The sequence below is a fragment of the Lycium barbarum genome, chromosome 6, assembly GCF_019175385.1.
Source record: "Lycium barbarum isolate Lr01 chromosome 6, ASM1917538v2, whole genome shotgun sequence".
NCBI lineage: Eukaryota > Viridiplantae > Streptophyta > Magnoliopsida > Solanales > Solanaceae > Lycium > Lycium barbarum.
Genome location: NC_083342.1, coordinates 128964349 through 128981511, shown reverse-complemented (window position 1 = coordinate 128981511; position 17163 = coordinate 128964349). Strand labels below are relative to the sequence as shown.

General features: G+C 35.9%; 2 protein-coding genes across 9 annotated transcripts; one reads left to right on the top strand and one right to left on the bottom strand.

Annotated features, from left to right (window-relative positions):
- Positions 1-43: 43 nt before the first annotated feature.
- Positions 44-2752, bottom strand: LOC132598864 (psbP domain-containing protein 1, chloroplastic). Its single transcript, XM_060312002.1, has 3 exons — positions 2551-2752; positions 1183-1286; positions 44-726 (listed from the first exon to the last, which is right to left on the bottom strand). The coding sequence occupies exons 1-3, from the start codon at positions 2645-2647 to the stop codon at positions 262-264; spliced, it is 666 nt and encodes a 221-aa protein (XP_060167985.1). The 5' UTR covers positions 2648-2752; the 3' UTR covers positions 44-261.
- Positions 2753-4692: 1940 nt separating this feature from the next.
- LOC132598862 (uncharacterized) lies at positions 4693-16151 on the top strand. Of its 8 annotated transcripts, none has more exons than XM_060311997.1 (15): positions 4694-5141; positions 6447-7282; positions 8820-8917; positions 9748-9819; positions 9906-10057; positions 10141-10219; positions 10620-10773; positions 11066-11129; positions 12312-12365; positions 12525-12604; positions 13704-13759; positions 14738-14826; positions 15234-15280; positions 15365-15430; positions 15916-16151. In XM_060311997.1, exons 7-15 carry the CDS (start codon positions 10678-10680, stop codon positions 15967-15969), a joined length of 606 nt encoding a protein of 201 aa, XP_060167980.1. In that variant the 5' UTR covers positions 4694-5141; positions 6447-7282; positions 8820-8917; positions 9748-9819; positions 9906-10057; positions 10141-10219; positions 10620-10677; the 3' UTR covers positions 15970-16151. The 8 variants fall into 8 exon arrangements, with proteins under 8 accessions (XP_060167979.1, XP_060167978.1, XP_060167977.1 ...); XM_060311998.1 differs by having other exon boundaries at positions 4696-5141; positions 6447-7024; XM_060311996.1 differs by having other exon boundaries at positions 4693-5141; positions 6447-7024; positions 8780-9819.
- Positions 16152-17163: the final 1012 nt, after the last annotated feature.

The following is a 17163-nucleotide window of genomic DNA, read 5'->3' as shown; positions in this document are numbered from 1 at the left end:
AACTGAGAATTAGCATGAGTCTGGTTCTAATACCAAGAAAAGTAATGGACCTTGCACCAAACTCCGTAGTTAACCGTCAACCCAAAAACTAGCTAATTAGGTGAAGGTGAAGATCACCCAAAATGGTATAAGGAAACAGCTCATATGCCCCTTCAATGTGGAACACGCTAACATAGAACGAATAACATTTTGTACTAAGAAAGTTAAATAAATCATTGATATCTAGACACCTTTATCATCAGAAACCAAAAGGACCCTAAATCATTCATAACAAGCAAAGCACAAATATTTTACCTCAACTTCATAATACAGCTTGCCATCATCAGCTACCCTTGACGAAGTGGAAAGAACACTTGATTCGCGTCTGACACCAAGTCTAGTGGACATAAATTCAGTCAAATATTGTCTAAGGACTCCCTTTCCAGCTTCTTGTGGTGGACCCAAATCTTTTACACTTTTGTACTTAGAGGATGAAGGAGATGATATCTCCACTGAGAGATTTTCATCTAAAACAAGAGGATCCCTGAAAAATATGTCAGCACCAGCACCACGCACTTGAATCCAGTTTCGAGGATACAAAAACGAATAGCCGTCAAAGGTATCAATATATTCCCTGAACTCAATAGATTGAGCATATGCAACTTTGGGCAATTCATAATTTGAGAGCACAAAACTGGAAAATATCAGGGCCATGGCCTTTCTCCTTGGAACTGCAAAATCTTTTTTCTGATTATATATCGGAAAATTCTAGTGAGAAACTGTGCAATAATTACTTATTCCAGAAAATAACCAATGGTCTATCAGAAAATGTATAGTAACAGACTATGAAACACATAGTGCCCGTGTTTTGTGTAAACTGAAATCATACATAACTCCGCAAGGTAGAAAAACTGAACCAACCACCGCAGATCTTTGACAATTATATTGAATAGCACATCAAGTGATGAATACGCTTCAAATACTCACAAAATTTTATAGTTCACTTTTTAGATATTTGTTTAAAACAGTAAAGAACATAATGAGATAGCTTTTACCGTAGGCATATGATTACTTTGAAAAGTCAAAAATAATTTAATTACTTTAAATTGACCTGCAAAATGTAATAATCTAGTAGTTCTAATCACAATATTGTATTAATCAATAGCTGAAGATTAAAAACGAAAAGGAAACATGGGAGGAAACCTCGAGAACAACTGAATTTCCTTCGTTCTCCATATCTCCCTTCTTCAAAAAATGCTGCTCCGAGAACTTGCTTGCTATTGGAACAGATTTGGCCAATGCTTCCCCTAGAATTGTTAGAAAATATGAGAAGAAGTTTTATCGAAAGATATTTGATTATAACTCGTGCATCCAAGAACCAAAAACAAAGTCGCAACTAATAATGAACATCAACAAGTCATGGATTTGGGGATCGAAAATCTTTAGTTGAAGATCCACAATAGAAGCCAATTCCATTCAGCAAACACAGCCCTATCACTTACATTAGTGTCAATAGGAGATGTAATGCTTGGACCTTGAGGGTTGTGGGAAATACCTCAGACTAAGCAGATATCAGTGCTAGTTATCCCAAATTTCCCATACTGGAATTTCAAGGTTAGAAGCAAAATATATAAGCTCCTAGTTGGTTTACATTAACGAGTATTAAAACATAGCAACTTTGCCTTCATAAAGAACTCAGCAACTTGGGAATCAAAATAATCGTATATTTTCCAGCGTATAAAAAACCCCAACTCCAGTAGGCATCCTAGGAGTCAGTTTCTGAGTCTTCGTAATCAGGAATTGCAGTAAGCAGAAAGGAACCTGTCAATTAGTGTTGAATTATGAGATAAAGCACAATCTCTTTGTCAGTCTAAACAGAAGTTCCAGTCCATAAAATAATTTTGTGAGATGAGATTGTTATGTAACTGATTTCTTCTGCTTCTAATGCTTTATGAAGCTTATCAGCTCATAACCGAGACACAAAAATATGTTTTTTAATCGTAAAACACAAACTAAGTTGTTATTACACTACATTAAGAGGTTTCTTTTCACGATTAGATAAGAAGTCGTTAACGAAAAAGAGGAGAGCCCTGTATACACAAGGAGTATATAACTTTAGGTTCTATAACGGAATATAGTCTCTCAAAAACTCATCCAGAAATTCATACAACTTGAGATATTCATATAATTCCATGAATAAACACAGTAGGGGTAAGTTGTGGGTACACTCTACCCTTCCCAGACCCCGCTTTGTGGGATTACACTGGATATGTTGTTGTTGTTGTTGTTGTTGTTCCATAAATAAACACAGTTAAAATTGGGAAAGCATAGAGACTCCATTAAAATTTCTAGCAAACCCAACTACATTCCTAATGATATCCCAGACATTCCAAGAGATTATTCACTTCTTGTGGCATTGACCAGATGATTCTGAGCATATGGAATCATTGAAAATAAAGATGCAAAACAACTCTAGTTAGGAAGAACGTTGGACTAAGAGCTGCCAATTAATTGCTTAATGGACTCATCAAGAATAAGGATGCAAAGAATGAAAACTTCAAATTTTAGTACCTGTGGGTATGGTGGCATGGCGCTTAGTGCGAGAAGAAGAGAGGGATGGAATGCCAAAGGCAACACCATAGATGTTGGAAGCCTGAAGAATTCTCATGGGTTTCTTAAACAGATAAAAAGATCCAAGCTTTGAAATGGAATTTGAGAAACTTTATGAGTGAGGGTAAGGCTGTCGAAGATAATCACAATTCTGTCCAATCCACACTCCACATTTTGCCACGCTTTTAAACATGCTCTTATATTATATTCGGAATAAATAAATAAATTCTTCATTAAGTAGTATTTCTCAAATTAAATTTTGATTACTCAATAATTTAATAAAACGTTATTATAAAGTAGTTGAATAATGACCGTTGATGCAGAAGCCGTTTATGTTATCGTCTTTTCGTTTCTATTTTTTCAACTTTTTTTTTTTCTTTCTATTATTACATCTCTTCTATTTATGTATAACAGATTTAATTAATACAATAAAATCACAAAGTTTAGATATTTTACTAGTGATATGTAATCTCGTTTGACTAAATATTTTAGCTAATTACTTAATTTCATCCTGTTTGAGTTTGACTACACATTTTAGCTAATAGTATTAAATTGTGAATCAACCTTACATGTATTCTATTTATCTAAAACTGATTCATTTAATTAATACGTTATATTCAGTCGATTATTTGAACCAAACTTACTTGTGTTTTACCACTATACCATGTAACACTATTTAAGTAAAAAGGCAAAATTATTATCTATTTACAATTATTACATATATTTAATTGATTTACTATAATGTACGGATAGTATATATTCATTTTAATAAGCACCTAATGCAAATTGCAAAATACTGGTCATCTAAATGCATTTATTAAAATGTACCACATTACTCTATGCTAACAACTTGATTAACAACTAGTAAAATACGTTGGTGTGCGAACAAAATCGACAGTGGTAGTTGAAAGTTTTTTGGGAAAACATCATTGAATACCTCTAAAAAATAAAATATTTATCCGCCCATGCTCCTTCTCAAATTATTTACGCTTCTACCCCCACAGGCTAGAAATTTTTACCCGACATACCCCTTGGCCAAATCCCTTCCTCCGTGATACCATCGCATTATATTTATATATGATGAATGATGGTACTATGGTCTTGAGGAGTGTCACATTGAATGACTGAAGTAGTACTTCATACCATCACAATATATGTATATAAGACGATGGTATTACAAAGGTTTTTTTGGAGAAAAGTGTGTCATTTTTAATAAATGAACATGATCATTCATAATACCGTCTTGGTATATTTATATACCATGGTTGTATCATGGAGGACTAAGAGAAGGACTGAAGCATCTTCTATGATACCATCTCAGTATATTTATATACCATGTTGGTATCATAACTGGGGGCATCTCGAATAAATATTTTTAATTTTTTCTGGGAGTACGAAAGTAATGGGAATATGGGCGGGTAATTATTTTGGTTTGAGGGGGCATTCGTGATCTTTCCCCTCTTTTTTTTCCACCCAGCATTTAGTATTCACATTGGGCCCGACTAAACCCGAATAACGCACTGCAGGGCCTATTCTGGGGCAACACTCCCAACAAAATTCTTTCTATTCTTAGAGGATCCAACCTCTCATTAAGAGTAGAAGGACCCCAACCATAATTCATATTGGTGGTAGTTGAAAAGATTGGAAAGCCATATAAGGTGTAAGATGTGATGCTCTTTTGAGGAAAATCGTGCGGGCTTTGAGAAGCCGATTATTTAACTATTATCAATTCAAATTTTGATATTAACTACTGTCTCGGTTCATTTTTACTTATATCTTATTGACTTGACTCTCCCCTTAAGAAATTATATATTAGGAGTTTTTTTTGCTAAATTCCCTCATTGATTATATTTTGAAAATTTAATATTGACTACTAGAATATTATGTAGTTACTTAATAGTATAAATAATATTAAAAGAAAATAATAAATATCTTTTAATTTGCTAAAATGGTCAAGTAAAAAGAAAAAAAATATTTTTTATTATAAAGGTCAAATAAGAAGAAACGCAAGGAGTACTAAATGAACGTACATTTATCACAATACTTTAACAATAAATTAGGAAAACAATAAAACAATAAAATACACTAAAACCAAACATATAAGTACACTAGAACTAAACATATCAAACGACATAACAACACACGGTGTGAAAAAAGAAGCTCAACAAACTTACGTTTTTGGGAAATTGTTGTAACAACACTTGAAAGTTGAGAAATCTTGATTTCTTTCGCAACTTTTGACCAGAAAAATGGAGGGGAAAAGAAATTGGGGAAACCAGTATTGAAGAAGAAGACCTTTAGGTGAATTAAGGCTACTTCTTTTTTTTGATGATATGAGACCCAACTCTTATGGAATAGCTCGCAAATCACACAGTAGAAGTAATCGCACTAGGCAAGCCCGGTGCGACGAGTTTACCCATAAGGCAAATCCCGAATTAAGGCTACTTCTTTCTTTCTTTAAATCAGTCAACCTGTCAAAAAGCTGTAATTTTACACTGAAATTTCACAGTTGCCATTTTTAACTGTGGCACTGAAGGGGCACTTGCGTACTGGTAACAGTACTGTTCATTAGATATGATTTTTCTCTTTCAAGAATGATATAGAAAATTGCCAATTTCAAGAATCGAGTCTGAATGTACATAAATTTTCTGCATTGTTTTAGTTAATTTCTTTTTGATCAATTGATCACCTTTTAGTTTTATCGGTTTGATTTGCTCAAGATGGAGTTAGTCGTATGAGGTGAATTCAAGATTTGCAATGCTTGGTTAATTTTGATAAGATCATGTAGTAGTTTATTTCTTGTGAGCTTGATGTTTAAAGGTTACAACTAGAAGTTCTGTGCAGGCTATAGTTTGTTCTGCTATTTTATCCTATATTATATTGTATTTATTTAAGTGACATGCCAAGGAGGGGTAATTGATATCGTCAAACAGCGAGTGGTCTAGTTGCAATGCAATCACTTTAGTGTAGGTCCCCTTAGCTCTAGTAGAATGCTGTATCGTCTAGTCGCAATCACTTTAGTCAATGCATATGAGTGCATGTGGCCAACAACAACAACAACATACCAGTGTATTCCCACAAGTGGGGTCTGGGGAGGGTAGGATGTACGCAGACCTTACCCTACCTTTTGGGGCAGGGAGGCATATGGGTGCATGTGGCCAGTTATGGTAATTGCTAATTGGATTTGTAAGAAAAGCAGATGGCAATGTGCATTTGGAGATTCCCTGAAAGGGTGCAGGGTCATTTCAGACTCAAGAATTAATTGTTAGGAGCTTTTAGTTTGATAAGAGACTCGTATATGTATATATGGATAAGTGTTAGATTTACAGATCCTCTAATTTCAGAGAAAAATATATTTTCCAATTGCCTTGAAAAATAAATTATTTAGTATTAGAAATGGATCTGTAAGAAAGGAAAAAAGTGGGGACCTTATATTGTTAGTCATAAATCATCCTATATGGTGATTTTTTTATTTTCTACCATATTTCTGACACCTAGAAGTATGTCACAGTTAAATGCTTCAACATTTTCTAAATGTGTTTTAATCAACTTTTGGTTGTGCTCTAGTATTTTCCCCTCTAATTGACAACTGGAAACTTGTTACTGATACAATCATTGGAAATGGGTACTTTGTGTTTCTCTTCTTGATCACGTCCTTTTTATTTATCGGAAGGTTGGTACTTGGTATAAAAACTTGGGACTAAACAATTTGATAAACTTTGCCGCATTATTTGTGTAGCTGTGAAATTGTACCTGCTGGACTTTCTCGTCAACATTCCTTACCTTATAATAAACATTTTTGGTCAAAATTATTAGCTTTATGGTGCTACTTATTGTATTTTTTATCGCCTGCGCAGGTGTTTTACACTTTTACTGGTACTTGTCAATCATGGAAAATACTTACATAGATTCAAATGAAAACCCCCAGATGTTACCACGTCCACCAGGTAGTTTTATAGATCGTGAAGAACTCATTCAACATGCTGGGGTGTTTGCAATATCTCAGGGATTTGTTTTTACCATCAAGCAGTCTAAGAAAGACAAAGTGGTAAAACTTGGCTGTGACAGAGGAGGTGTTTACAGGAATAGGCGTAAGCCTGTCGATGAGACATCTAGTAGACATTCTCGGAAAAGGAAGATGGAATCTCGCTTTACAAGTTGTCCTTTTTAGCTTGTGGGTAAGGAGGAGGATGGCTTGTGGGTTCTTACGGTAAAAAATGGATCACACAATCATGAAGCCTTAAAGGACATCTCGGAGCATCCCTCTGCTCAACGCTTCTCAGAGAAAGAAGTAATGTTAATTAAAGAGATGACAGATGCTGGTTTAAAGCCACATCATATTCTGAAGAGGCTTAGGCAGACCAATCCGGATCTTTTGTCGATACCAAAGCATGTTACAACATTAAAGCTAAGCTACGACATGGAGATCATAATGGTTGAGCCTTCTTTACCATCCTTATCGTTTAGTGCTTACTTTGTTTATCTCTTGTAATCTACTTCTATTGTTAATTCTTACTATTGGGAAGCGTATTTGGTTTTTAGGTAATTATAGGTAGTCCATCTTTTCCTGTTAAATCCTTACTACTTTATTTTGCACCCCTGGGTATATAAGGGTTTTCATCATTTAATTGGAAGTTGGAACTTCAAAATCACAATCACTTCAAGGAGGAAACTCTTCTGCTAGATTTAACTGGTGTGTTACCTTCCTATGTTCTCCTGAATGGTACGGGATGTATGGCTTGTGTTGAAAGGCTGAAGTTGTGGTGAAAAGCTGAAGTTCTTCTCCAAGAAATGTCAAGAGGCTGAGAACTTAGACTAATTATGACTTCTTGTACTGCAACTTCTTTGGATTTACTAGTACAAACAAATTTTCCTCATGAGGGTTTGAGATTGACACCATTAAGGCTGAAAATGTGCTTGGCCAACTAAAATAGACCCCCTCCATGCAAAATGAAAAAAATAATAAGTACAAAATTAACTGCTTTTGTATGGTAGTTCATTGCCTATTTATCTAATTTAGGACACCGTTCCCCATCTCTTATGAAATATTCAACTAATCTGTCAGCTTATTTTGTGCAAAATGAAAGGTAGAAAATGCGATACTTCAACCTTTTGGTTAACCACATGCTTTGGGGGGCCTACCATCTAATTCAAAACCCACCTCGCAGCTGTATTGAGATTGGGAGCTGCTTTTCCATAGAAATGCTTGTAATCCAATCCTTTTTTCTTGTCAATGTAGACCATGGTCTGTTCATCTAATTTTTGACACCTGCCTCCATCTCTTGTAACTTATTGAACTGAACTGTGAGCTTCTTTTACGCAAAAATGAAAGGTAGAAAGGAGATACCTTGAATTTTTGGTTAACCATGTGCTTTTGGGGCTGTACCATATATAATTTAAAACCCACCTTGCAGCTGCCTTAAGATGGGGAGATGTTTTTCATTGGAAATGAGTGTTAACCGAGTCTACAGATTGAAGTCGTAAAATTATTCCTGGCATGAATATGAAATGTTATAGGTATTAGATCCCCGTTAGAGCCATAAGTTTATTGATGGTTAAATTTTGTTGCATCAGCTCCCTGAATTTCCCTTTTTGCTGTTAAATTGTTTAGATCTTCTTTTATTTCACAGATGTGAAACTCATTTCTTATTAGCTCCTGATGAATATTCTATGTCAGACTTTAGTGTACTAGTTCAATAACACCAAATTCACTTGTGATTTCTGTTTTCTTCCTGGCAAAAATGAGTTTATGATACATCTTATGAATCTTTAACTTGTCAACGAGAATAAGCATAGTGATAAAGACATGTGAGCTCCACCTATCAAAATTTAATAAAAAAACACAGAGAGAAAAGAGCTGTCTTGTGCATAGGTGGACTGTGTATTTCATGGATCAATGAGTTGACTGTTTGCTTAAGTATCAACTTTATCAGGATGTTCTAACTTGGATACCATTAGTCATTCTTTGCACACTTTAAGTCGTTCGATGTGAATTCCATGTGCTACTACCACTATCATTTTGTAGCCATTGAGTGGGAGTGCTCTTTATGCACAAAAATTACTGATGGCTAAAGAGTTTTTTGCCTGTTTACTCAAGTTCTATGGAATATGTAAATTTCAACAGGCTGTTTTAAGAAATTTTGCTCCTTCAGTTGAAATCTGATATAGCTACTGGTATATTTTGACTCAGTTATTTTCTCACACTGGATTATCGTCTGGTGTTGGTTTAGTGAGGAGATTCAAAACATTGAGGCCTTGTACATCTTTGGAAGGGAACATTTTGCCTGCAATGACTGCTGAGCCTTCTTGGAGGAAACACTATCCTCCGGTAAGGTTACTTGAATCTAATCGACCATAGTCCAAAAGTAACGGCTTTCTCTTGCTCTTATGTTTCTTTTTCTTTTCCTCTCCTTATTCTCAAGACAGAGATGTTTTGATGGAATTTATTTCCTTTTAAGCCTATACATATACCCCTCAAGAAGAATTCTTTTGTAACTTCCAACATCCTCCTAACCAAGGAAAAGTACTAAAGCGTAAAGTAATCCCTGGCCGCTCATTTTTGCCAGTTGCTTCTAGTGCATTAGCCTTGATAGGCGAAATGATTATCTCATCTAATATATGGGAAATTTCTTTGGGTTCAGGTCACTTAGCCTTCTAAAAGTACTCCCATTAGTTATACAGTATTACCTTTCTTTTAGCAGTTCCAAAGTGCGAATGCACTTGTATGTGAAGCCATAAGAAACGTGTAACAAGTTGTTTTGGTGAGCGATTAAGGGAGGAGTGTAAACGTGAAATTAGTTCCTAGAGCTTGATCTCTCTGCTTCTATCTTGATTGAATGTGCCATCAAAGTTCTTCATATGTTTTACTGTGTCTGCTTGTTTCTCTATCTTTCTAGTATCTGAATCTGCCTTTTCAATTTTTAGCTTTATGTTATACTGAAATTTGAGTAAAACACTTAGAAAATTGTTTCTGGCTGGATTACTAAAAATTGTCAGAGATCTATATTTTTGTTGAAGGAAGTTGTGGGAGTTAAAAGAATCTTTTTTACGGATTTAGTAGTGTATAATCCTTCTCTTTTATCTCTGGGATGCAGGCATGGTAAGTGTTCTGATCTTTGAGTTTTATGGCTGTTCTTTTTGTCCAAACTTTTCTTGCAGAGAAACCCTAATCTTATTGGTGGTAGATTTGTTGACTCACAATAATCTACATAGATTGATGTAGTAAACCCTGTAAGTGAAGCTGTACAAATACGGACTACAATTTTCTTTGGTTGAGTACTTTTAGCTAGCTTTTTATGTCTGAAATCTAATGATAGGCAACACAATAAGTGGTCTCACAAGTTCCTTTAAGTACGGATAGGCTGCCGTCTTTGCAGCTAAAAGAGCTTTCCCATTGTGGCGGCACACATCAGTTACAACCCGTCAGCTGATCATGTTCAAGCTTCAAGAACTTATCCAGATAGATATTGTTGGTATCTTGGGATTTCAGTCATTCTTATATGGTAAACATATTATTGTTTTCTTATAAAAGTGGTCGCAATTATCATCCAGGATAAGCTTGCTTTCACAATAGCTACTGAGCAGGGTAAGACTTTGAAGGATGCTTACAGCGAAGTGCAACGTGGGCTAGGTGAGTACCTTATTGTATTTCATATTGAGAGCGAGGCTTGCTCTTTTCCTCTTTTGGAATTTGAACTCTTGCCATCCCAATGAGTTTAGTAGTAAATCTTTTCTTATCATAAAGTAACATTTTGAAAATCGCACATTGGAAGGCCTTCCTTTTACATCTATTGTGAGGAAGTTTGTTGTAAAATGAGTCTTAAGCGAACATGTATTGCCATTTTTTGTCAACAACTAATTTAAAATTTTGAGGGAACAATTTTCATCGTCTGCCCAAATTGAGGATAACCCTTGAGGCCTTGACATCCATATGCTACTTGTTGTTTATTACCTAGATGATCTGTGAAAGCTAGTGTTTTTAGACTCTGCTGTCCATCGCTAGTTAAAATGGTGTGGATTTGCTTTTCCAGAGATAGTGGAGTGTGCTTGTGGTGGGCAGTGCTGCAGACAGGGGAGTTTGTTTCAAACATGTCAAATGGAATCGATACTTCTAGTATCAGAGAGCATCTTGGAGTTTGTGCAAGAATATGCACGTTTACCTTCCCCGCTATGATTCCATTGTGGGTAAGCCTCATAACTGCTTTGATGTCTTTTCCTCGGGATCTACTAATGTCTCTTGGATGATCCTTTGGGTTTGATTATTGAAGATGTTAGGAAGCTTGGCTTGTTTATCATCAATTAGCCCTTGGAGAAGTCTAACAGTTGTTTTGTTCAAAAGAAGCTTAGGTTAACTGCACATTTGTTATGCCACTTAATTTGTTTCTTCTCCCTGAACTTTCAAGGTTTGGGCCGTTTGGCAAGTGGTAAGACAGTATTGTTAACTAATTGATGACTTTGATGGTGTGTTCTTTTGCAGATGTTCCCGGTTGCGATTTCATGTGGCAATACATTCATTCTAAAGCCATCTGAGAAAGCTCCAGGTATTTGAAATTACTCATTGTGTCTATGCCCATATCTGATGTATTTGATCTCACTGCACTAAGGCAACATATTAACGTTAAGGGAATTTGAAGATACATTGATTACCTATATTGCATTTGTTGTTAACTATTTTACTTTATGCTCCATTGTATGTTGCACTATGTCACTTTAAAAGAATTATTGTTTAGCTGTGTTTTCAAAAGCTATACAACAACAACAACAACAACAACAACAACAACCCAGTGAAATCCCACATCGTGGGGTCTGGGGAGGGTAGAGTGTACGCAGACCTTACTCCTACCAAGGTAGGACGGCTGTTTCCGAAAGACCCTCGGCTCAATAAAAGCATAAAAAGAAGTCAGATAAGGTTAAGAGAATCAAAGCGATATGAAATGAAATAATGCAAGCGACATAGATAACACAGGATAATCAAAGCACAGGAAATAACAGATAATAGCAGAAATCTATTTTCAAAAGCTATATATTGAAAAATACTGTGAACCAGAGCAGCTGAAATTTTTTATATTGTTAACTTCTCCAGTTTTTTTTGATGACATGGGAACCCGCAGCCGCTACCCTTCGGGTGCGCACAGGGTAAACCCAGCTCCTGTGCATTAGCTCGCAAATCACACAGGAGAGGTAACCCGCACTAGGCAAGCCCCGTGCGACGAGCTTGACCCAGAAGGCAAATCGCTTGCTGTCGTAGGCAGGGGGTTGCGAACCTAAGACCTCCATTATGAAAGCCACATGCTCAACCAACTGAGGCACCCTTGCGGGTTTAACTCCTCCAGTTTTATTTTCAAAATATTTATCAATTGACATAGATATGTCCAAAATGGACAAGTGTGACCTCAAAAGTCAAGCTTTGCCACATGAGGGAGGGAGGGAGTGGATAATACACATGTAGTTTACCCCTTTACTAGTATAATATAAATTTAGAGCTAATTGACGAATGGAGAACTTTTTAGCTTTTTGCCTTTATATGATGATGTTTGACTAGACACAAAATTTAAGAATGAAAGAAAGACTTACTAACTTGTGATCTTAAACATGCTATGACATTTCTGTGGCTATAAAAGCATGTCACTAAGGGTAAAATGGGAATTTTAAAGTTAAATTGCTTCCAAATATGGAATGCCATTTCTTTGGAACAAAGAAAAGTTGTTTATAAAATGGAACAGATGGAGTAATAGTTGAGGAAAGAGGACCAACTTTTCGAATAGAAGAAATGCAAAGTATGTCACTTTTTGGGAAGGGGGGTCTAATATTTCATCCATGCTTGTATTATCTATAGAATTGTTTAATTTCTCCTCTTTCTGCATATCTGGATAATATACCTCAGAGAAGGTTCTGATTAATGTATTCAACACTTACAAATTTACCATTTCTTTCAGGGGCTTGCATAATACTAGCAGAGTTAGTAACGGAAGCTGGTTTGCCTAATGGTGTCCTAAATATCATTCATGGCACCAATGTAAGCTCCATTTTCGATGATTAACAATCACCATTTTTCTCATTAACTTCCTTAATTTGAGGTCAAGAACACATATCTGATTGTTATTTGGACTGGTTCTCAATCTTCACTTGCATGCGTTGAATTGTTTGATTTGCTGATAAACCAGTTCTCTAAATTTTGGAAGCTGTGTTTGACCTCATAACAATGTTTGCCATCTTCTGTTGTTATAGAATTTATTCTTGGCACCATGTTTATTATTAATATGATGCTTTGATGCTGTAAGTTTGACCCTTGGTAACCACCTTCGATGGTCTGAAAAATGTTGTATCTTTTTCTGTACGTTCTTCGGGATTTAAAAATATTCCTCGAGGTAATGATGTCTAGATGAGGTGTTTTATTCTTTGGATCTCTGACCCTTGCATAACCTTATTCTAGTTCCTTTTGGCCTCTCTAGTTTTGCCTTTAGTATAATGAGTAATGACTAACTTTTTATAGGGAGTATAAAAAAACCCTATGAACTTACTAACTTATCAAATCAAAAAGAGGATAAGTTGAGAAAGTCTGAAGGGAGTAAATAACAAAAATATTCTCTAGAAGAAATTTAGTCATTAAAGGTAACCTATCATAACAAGCATGTATAAGCTACAGATCCATGCTCCGATACTGCAATACTCCTCCCATCCCCAACTGGAAACAAAACAGAAAGAAAATGACAAGTTGCAGGATCTTATTGTAAAGGTGATTTGCACTGTTTAATAATCTAAGTATCCTCTAAGAATGAGAAACGGAAAAAGAAACCAAAGAACCCAAATCAAAAAGGAAAAAAGTAAAATAAAAAGGGACTGCAACACCAAATATGGTGGGAAGATACAGTAAGCAACTAGGTAAAATCAAGTCTAGCTTAGTATGGATTCAGTTTTTTCAATCCTCCATGTTGCTTGAGAGGCAGTATTTTACTTATAGTGGTAAGTGTTATGATTCCAGCTATATGCTGCTGTTTATTGTGAAACTCTACAAGCTTCATGTCCTTCCCCTCTTGATGACATTCCACTTATCTAATGATTTTCATCTTCTTTATCCTGTCCGTAACGTATCCTTTATTTTCTCATAATTCAAGGCTCAAATGTATATGCATGGCAGACCATGTGCGAACAACAGTAAATATGCGAAGGTAAATGTAGATACTCTTGCTTGTTATGATTGCTCCACGTTCATTTGTCTTGATGTACCATGTGAATAGATGTGACATGTGGGTACTTTATGCTGTTTTTTTTTCTTTCAATTTGATGAGTCCGAAGAATTTATTTACACTACACCCAAATGGTGTGATCTTTGCATGAGTGTTTTAAGTGGCTTCCCTCACCCTACACTTTCATTTAGCATAAGCTTCCTCTGTTTGTGGGTTGTTAGCATATACATCAAGCCTCCCCAAAAGTCTAACTAACTCTCTACACAAATTTCATTTTACACCAAAAGTACAAAGGAAATAAAAGAGAACTCTTGACCTCAATAGTGGATTTTCTATTCGTTCAAGAATTCTCCTGTGTTTTCTCTCCACAAAATCCAAAAATACAAAAGGAGCAGTCTTCCATAACTGCTTTTCTCTTTCCATCTCTTTCATCATCTTCTTCAACTTTCTGGTGGTGCTAGGTTATGGAATCAACTACTATCTCCGTCTCTAACGAAACCCAATATTTGTTAGAGAAGCTTCCATCTTCGACAACAACATGATTAGAACATTGCCTTTGTCTCGCACTTCCAATTTCATAGTAGACATATCTGTTATGCACAGAAGTCAAAATAATCTCCACACAAGTCACCATCTTCCTGAATAAGTCCACACTCTAGAGGGATTGGGATACCAATCAAGCTCAACACCAAGGTTCCAATATTTTCCTCCAGATCAGTGCACCTAGTGCAGAAAGCCCAACAATACAATAGGCACCTACTCTGCAGTCTGCACTGAAACATCTGACTAGGCGGGTTTCTCGAAACTTCAGTATGCCCTTCTCCTTTCTGGCATGTATCCCTTCTATGAATAGGGCCAGGTGGTAGCTACGTCTCTGTAGAATCTCACCGGTTACATGTCCATCCAATCTAGTAATGAAAGTGCCGTATATCTTTTCTCTTTGCCATATACTAAGCTTACGTTGCTCAGCACAATCTGATCGTATGGGCTCCAACAGGCGAGAAGGCTATTGAGCGTATGAAAAGAGCACTTAATGACACCATTATTACTGGTAAGACCAGCCTTCTATCGGTTTCCTTAGTTGATGAGTGCCTATTTGCACCGGAAAGTAGAGTTGGTCCTTTAAGTTGTCACGGGAGTTTTAAAATCCACACAGCTGTCAAATTGGGTTTTGTCCGTTTGTTTTTGTCCTCTGTCCAACCTTATTTATGATCCTCATCGCGTGTCTTGCATTTTGTCCTTTTTCTTTGTGGCCAATCTTCTTTTGTCATCCATTTTCTCGAAAGTCAAGTAATAGCTGCCACAGGAAAGGACTTCGGCATTCGTATAGGATTGTAATACCTCCATGCTATATTGCATGCCGTGGGTAGATATTTTTATTATCGAAGTCTCATTTACCTCTCCGATATGTGTATACAGTGTATCCGTTCTGTCTAAATTTACTTTTGCTTTTGACAGGAGTTCCTACCACAATAGAATATCATAAACTCATCCTTGATATCGAGGTAGGTGGACTACCATGTTCTTAATACGTGTACCGACTTAGGAGATTTTAACGAACCTAAATTTGCTTTGTGTCTGTTGTTTAGCAGGACTTTAAGAACGGGAAAGTTGATACTGCTTTTATTCCAAAGCATGAGGAAGAATTAGCTCCGGTAAGTAATGAATTGATATCTTCAAGCCTTTAACCTACAACATAACCATCTTCATCGTCCATTTTGACTGCTACTGCTTACTCGCAACTAGTAGTGTAGAAACACGAAAGATTAGATAAAACAAAACTTAGAAACGTAGTGGTTGTACTAACCATAAATCTGAATTATAATATTCCTCGTGTTTTTGCAATCATGTAGTTTAATTAAAACAAGATTTACACTAAAGAGGAGCAAATTCTCATTATGTAGTATACTTAGGCTCAGACGCTGCATGTGTTAAAACATCAATTAAACAAATCATAAATAATAGATTAGTGGTAGAATTTTGAACTTGAATCCATAAATTTCAAATCTTGGACTCTTGCTATCCTTGTACATGTATATCTATATGTTAAATTGTTCTTGAAAGCTACATTTTCACGAAGCGACGCTGTAAATTTCATTATTCACTAGTGTAAGTTGATGTTTCAACTTTGTGATTGCAGCCTCAGCAAATGGCTCCATCAGCAACCAAGGAGCTGATCAATTCCAGTACTTAATAATTTTTTTGTTTTTCTTCTTCTTTGATCTTTTTCCTTCATCAGTGAATACAGTGAGAGAAGATAGTCCCATTAGATCTTGAAGTGACTGCAGTTTTGAATATAACATTTATCTCATGATCTTAGCTTGATTGTGTTTTAAGATACACAAGATTGAATGAAATTCTTCTCTTTTTTTGTCATTGCCTTGTTATGTGATTTCAATGGAATCAATGTGTGGTTAAATGTTCAAGTTCTTGTTGAACACAGTAAGAGAGGAGATGCTATAGAGGTTTTACTCTAGACGGTCTGTCAGGCCACGACTTCGAATTAGTCAGGACAGTGGATCTTAGATACTGGATGATTTAACACCGGGCATCAATTCTAATAAGTTGTAGTGGATAATATAAATTCTCAACAACATACATAGTGTAATCCCATAAATAGAGTCCGGAGATGGGTGCACGCAGACCTTACCCCTGCCCCTACTTTGGGGAGGTAGAAAGGCTGTTTCCGAAAGACCTTCCGCGCAAGAGAAAGCGTGACAAAAAAGTGGCTCAAGAGCAAGCACGACGAGATTGATGAAAGTAAAAAAGTCATGTAAAATAATATAAATAAGCATTATGAAAAAAAAAGTAATAGTAAATGCAACAAACTATCAAAGGACAAGGAGCAACAAAGATAATACTATTTCAACTAGTATGGAAGGATACACGAGATAACGCTCCATTACCTATTAACCTTCTACCTAATCCGCATCCTCCACAACCCCCTATCTAAGGTCATATTCTCGGTAAGCTGCAACTACGTCATGTCCTGCCTAATCACTTCTCTCCAATACTTTTTCGGCCTACCTCTACCTATCTTTAAGGCTATATAAATTCTCAAGGTCTCAAAATTTTAGATATGGTGAAAAACACTCCTAGAAAGTATATGACCCAAATAAAATACTGACATGACTAAAACATATCGTCAATTAATTGGTATCACAATTCACATATGCATATATTTTTCTTTATGTATAGTACTCAAATTAAAACGCTTTCCCTCACTGTCATGGCTTGAACTACAGAGTTGAACGATTAGGAGTTGTTTGACAGCTGATTAAAGTTATGGAGGTATTAATAATATAAGAATTAGTTATAGGGAATAACTAAATCATTGAGGGTTGAATATAAGCTAGTCTACTCATGATAAACACAAAATGTAAGACCA